General features: G+C 38.1%; 1 protein-coding gene across 1 annotated transcript; it reads right to left on the bottom strand.

Moving 5' to 3' along the window:
- Positions 1 to 1,877: 1,877 nt before the first annotated feature.
- LOC145958108 (uncharacterized) lies at positions 1,878 to 3,131 on the bottom strand. The gene has a single exon (XM_083074578.1). The coding sequence runs from the start codon at positions 3,129 to 3,131 to the stop codon at positions 1,878 to 1,880; it is 1,254 nt and encodes a 417-aa protein (XP_082930704.1).
- Positions 3,132 to 4,417: the final 1,286 nt, after the last annotated feature.

The raw sequence follows: 4,417 nt of genomic DNA, 5'->3' as shown, positions 1-4,417 counted from the left end.
TTGGTGAATTTAAAAATGAAAATTTTCTTCTTGTTGATTTGAAACAACTTGACTATCCAAGAATGATTATCTAGTGATTCCCAAAAATTGTCACCTATTTCCCAAAAAATAATTGTTATCATTTGTTGTCATCATATTAACTATATACAAGACTTTACTCTAAATTGTCTTTCCAAAAAAAACTGAGTTCTTCAACAGTCAGTGATCATTCACAAACTAGTGACTTTCCCCAAAAAACACAAAAGGTTCACCAGTACTTGACCTAAGCACCAAAAGCCAAAACAGCACATGCATAATTATAACATCCAACACATAAAACCAATATTAACACAAAACAAACAGATAGTTTAAACTAAACAAGCTAACGATAAACCACAATATTTAAGCACTAAAATTTAAAATTGCAAAAAATTAAAATGAACTCTTCTCCACAGTCTGTCTCAAAAATCCTCTGACTCGTATTCCTTTTCTTCTCCTTGCCCTTCTTCCTCTTCTTCTTCATCTCTCTCAACTTCCTCTTTCTGTCCATGCTTATCAGCAGGTTGTGCACTATGAACTCCTGGCTATTGCACTCCACCCCCTCCTAAGAAAATAGGACTGTCCCCAGGCCATAAAATTTGGTCAACAAAGGTTTCTAAAGTAGGCCATGGATAGAGGCTACCTCCTGTTTCAGTTTATTTCAAGCACAATTAACCATATGGATGATATGCACGTCAAAAATCAAAGATTAATGTGCCAAAAAAAAAATATAACAAGGAGTTGAATTTCACATGGTGTTCTTGCAAACATTTCCACAAACACTTTGCATGCACATTAAATAAGCATTTTTTTAAGCAAACAAAGTGTTTCATTCACTTTAACAATTCAAGAGTTCTTTCGAGAAATTGCAATTTAAAAATCACATTGTGCTTCAAGAGGAAGAAGAAATTTGAAAGAATCGCATGTAAACCCACAAGAGGAGAAAAATCTATGGAAAAATTTTCCTTTTTAGTGTGAATTGGAGGAGAAGAGAACTATGAAATATTTCAATAATCTCCTACCAATAAGAGAGACTCAATAGAAGAAAGAGGGAGTAGAAGAGAGTGGGGATGGTTTAGAAGTTGAGAGCACAAAAAGAGAGTGAAGAGAAGAAGTTCGTAGCTTTTAAGTGGGCTACTCGGTCATAAAGTGACTTAAAAAATTGGGCATTTGTACCCGAGGCTGCAGTCACGATTCTAGAGCTGCAGTCATGAGGATGGCAGAGATATTGAGCTTGAGCTTGAAGTCTTAAAGCTGCAGCTGCGTTTTTTTTTTTTTTTTTCATACTCATGTGGAGCTTGGCAGAGAGTTGCAGCTGCAGCCTTGGGTGGGGCTACAGCTCTGGACCCCTGGATGTGAGACAAAGAGTGAAGGCTTCAGCCCTGGAACCTGGGGCTTGAGCCCTCGTATCAGAAAAAATTTTCCAAGCTTTTCTGCTAAATCCGCTGCAGCCGTGAATGAGGCTGCAGCTCTGAGACTTGAACCTTCACATTTTTGCTTCCTTTTTTCACTCTTTTATGACTCTCAATCTCTCTAAAACTTATTCCTTCACCCCCACATTTTTAACAACTATAATGAACTCCCAATTAACAAAACAATCACACAATTAACAAGTGCAACTAACATGACACTATATAACATAAAACATGCAATGAAACATGGATACCACATATTCAAACATACATTAATAGCATCATACCATTTACTCATGAAGCCAAAATAACACAACAAGTAGTAACCAAGATATGAACTTAGAAAAACACAAACATGCAAAAACTAAATCTATAACTAATTATGCAAACATGCTAAACATGCTAATTTAATGTCTTTAGCTTGACATTTGTTCATGATCAAATCTCTTAAAGATGTGTAATGGTAGTAAGCCTCTCAACTTCACCACCCAAGTAAGGTTTGAGTCTTTGACCATTCACTGTCCATGTTCTTCCAGTGGTAGGTTCCTCAAGTTCAATTGTTCCATATGGTTTGACAGATTTAATTACAAATGGGCCTGACCACTTAGATTTGAGTTTCCTAGGGAAAATTTTCAACCTGATATTGAACAACAATACTTGTTGGCCAGGTTGGAAGTTCCTGTTTAGATTTTTCTTGCCATGGTATAGCTTAGCTTTGTGCTTGTACGATCTAGAAGACTCATAAACTTGCAACCTCATTTCTTCTAGTTCATGCAATTGAATTTTTCTCTTTTTACTAGCTTTTTTCATATCAAAATTCAAGGCCTTCAAGGCCCAAAATTCTTTGTGCTCCAAATTCACAGGCAAGTGACAAGCTTTACCAATGACCTTATCCAATTCTTCATTAGAGATAAGCAAAGCCTTCTCTAGTGGCGATGAACTCTTGAAATCATTTTGAGTTTCCAAGTACACATCATCTAATACATCAATTCTAAAGCAATCTTTGTTGGCTTTTGGAAACTTCATTTCTTCAAATACGTTGAAACTCACTTCCTCATCTTGGACCCTAACCTTCAACTTTCCATCATCCATATCAATGATAACTCTAGCTGTTTTCATAAAGGGTCTGCCCAATATCAAAGGAACCTCTGTATCTTCTTCCATATCCATGACTACAAAATCCACTGGAAACATAAACTTGTCCACTTTCACAATCATATCTTCTACTATACCATGTGGAAACTTCACTGATCTATCTGCCAATTGCAAGGTCATCCTTGTGGGTCGTACCTCCACATCTCCAATCTTCTTCAGCATAGATAATGGCATTAAATTGATACTGGCTCCAAGATCTAATAGTGCCTTATCTACTGAAAGATTTCCAATAGAAACTGGGAGAGTAAAACTACCCGGATCTCTGGATTTCTGAGGCAAAGATTTTTGAATGATGGCACTACACCCAGCCTCAAGCTCCACAGTTTCTTCTTCAAGAATTTTTCTCTTCTTAGTCAAGAGATCCTTCATGAACCGAGCATAAGTAGGCATTTGTTCCATGGCTTCAGTGAAGGGAATATTTATCTGGAGCTTCTTGATGATGTCCAGAAACCTTGCAAATTGTCTTTCTTTCTCTTTCTTAGATGGGGCATGAGGGTAAGGTAGGTCTTTGATAGGAACCGTAGAAATTACCTCCTTGCCCTTCATCTTATTCTTTTCTTTCTCTACTCCATTTTTTTCTTGTTCTTTTTCTTTTTCACTCTCCTCCTTTTTATTTACATTCTCATCTTGCTTTCTTCATCTTCCTTCTCATTCTTTTTCTCAACCTCCCTCAACTGATCATTTTCTTCTTCTTCCACTCTCTCATTTTTTTCACTCACCCCAACATCATTACCTACCACCTTCCCACTTCTTGTTGTTATGGCTTGGCAATACTCCTTGGGGTTGGTCTTGGTGTTGGCTGAAAATGGGCCTTTAGACATGTCAGCTAATTGCTTAGCTAGCTGTCCAACCTGAACCTCTAAATTTTTAATGGAAGCCTCTATATTTTTCTGATTGTTCATGGATGTAGACCCCTAAAATTGTCCGGGTCGGAAATAAGACTCGAAGACTCTCAAAGATCGAAGGAAAGTCAGCCAGAAGGACTCCCAGAAGACCATAGGATGACTATCTTTAGGTTTAGAGGTCTTAGAGTAGCCAAAAATAAGAAAGTGGGAGGTTTGGAGCTCAATACGGCCTCCTTGGAGTTCAGTACGGCCGTACTGCACATTTTGAACTACAATACGGCCGCACTGAACTCAATACGGCCGTACTGAAGTTTCTGAACTTCAATACGGCTGCATTGAATTCAATACGGCTGCACTGAACTTCAATACGGCTGCATTGAATTCAATACGGCTGCACTGAACTTCAATACGGCTGCACTGAACTTCAATACGGCCGTATTGAGGTTTTTTGAACTTCAATACGGCCGTATTGAATTCAATACGGCCGTATTGTAGTTCAAAACTTCAATACGGACCGTATTGACCCCCAGAGACCGTATTGAGCCTCATCCCTATAAATATGACGTCAATGGGACGTCATTCTGGACTTTTGGACTGAGTTTTAACCCTCTTCTTGAGTATTCTGGGTTTTTTTGAGCAGTGCTCTGCCTAGAAATCACTCGGAGAGTTGATCCGACGAAGTTCTTGAGTCACGAGCCATTTGCTTGAGTCTCGAACCTAGTCGAAGGGAAATCCTCCGGATTTCCATAGTTAAAATTTTATAGGAGGGAGCGAGCGGTCTTGTAGAGGGAGGGAACGCCAAAACGCTTCCCAATTTCTGTCAAGATATATAAGAAAGCACGCTTCAAAGGTTTATCTCTTTAAAGTCCCTTCTTTTACCGCTTTCTGTGTGTACATATTTAAACTGTCATCATGTAGATAGTTAATTTATAATTGCTTAGAATAAATAGGGGTAATTTAGTAATTTTGAGCTATTATTTAATAAAT

Source organism: Cajanus cajan, chromosome 5 (assembly GCF_000230855.2).
Source record: "Cajanus cajan strain Asha chromosome 5, NIPB_CcT2T_4, whole genome shotgun sequence".
In the NCBI taxonomy this organism is placed as follows: domain Eukaryota; kingdom Viridiplantae; phylum Streptophyta; class Magnoliopsida; order Fabales; family Fabaceae; genus Cajanus; species Cajanus cajan.
The sequence above is the reverse complement of the archived record's forward strand: the minus strand, read 5'-3'. Positions and strand labels throughout refer to the sequence as shown.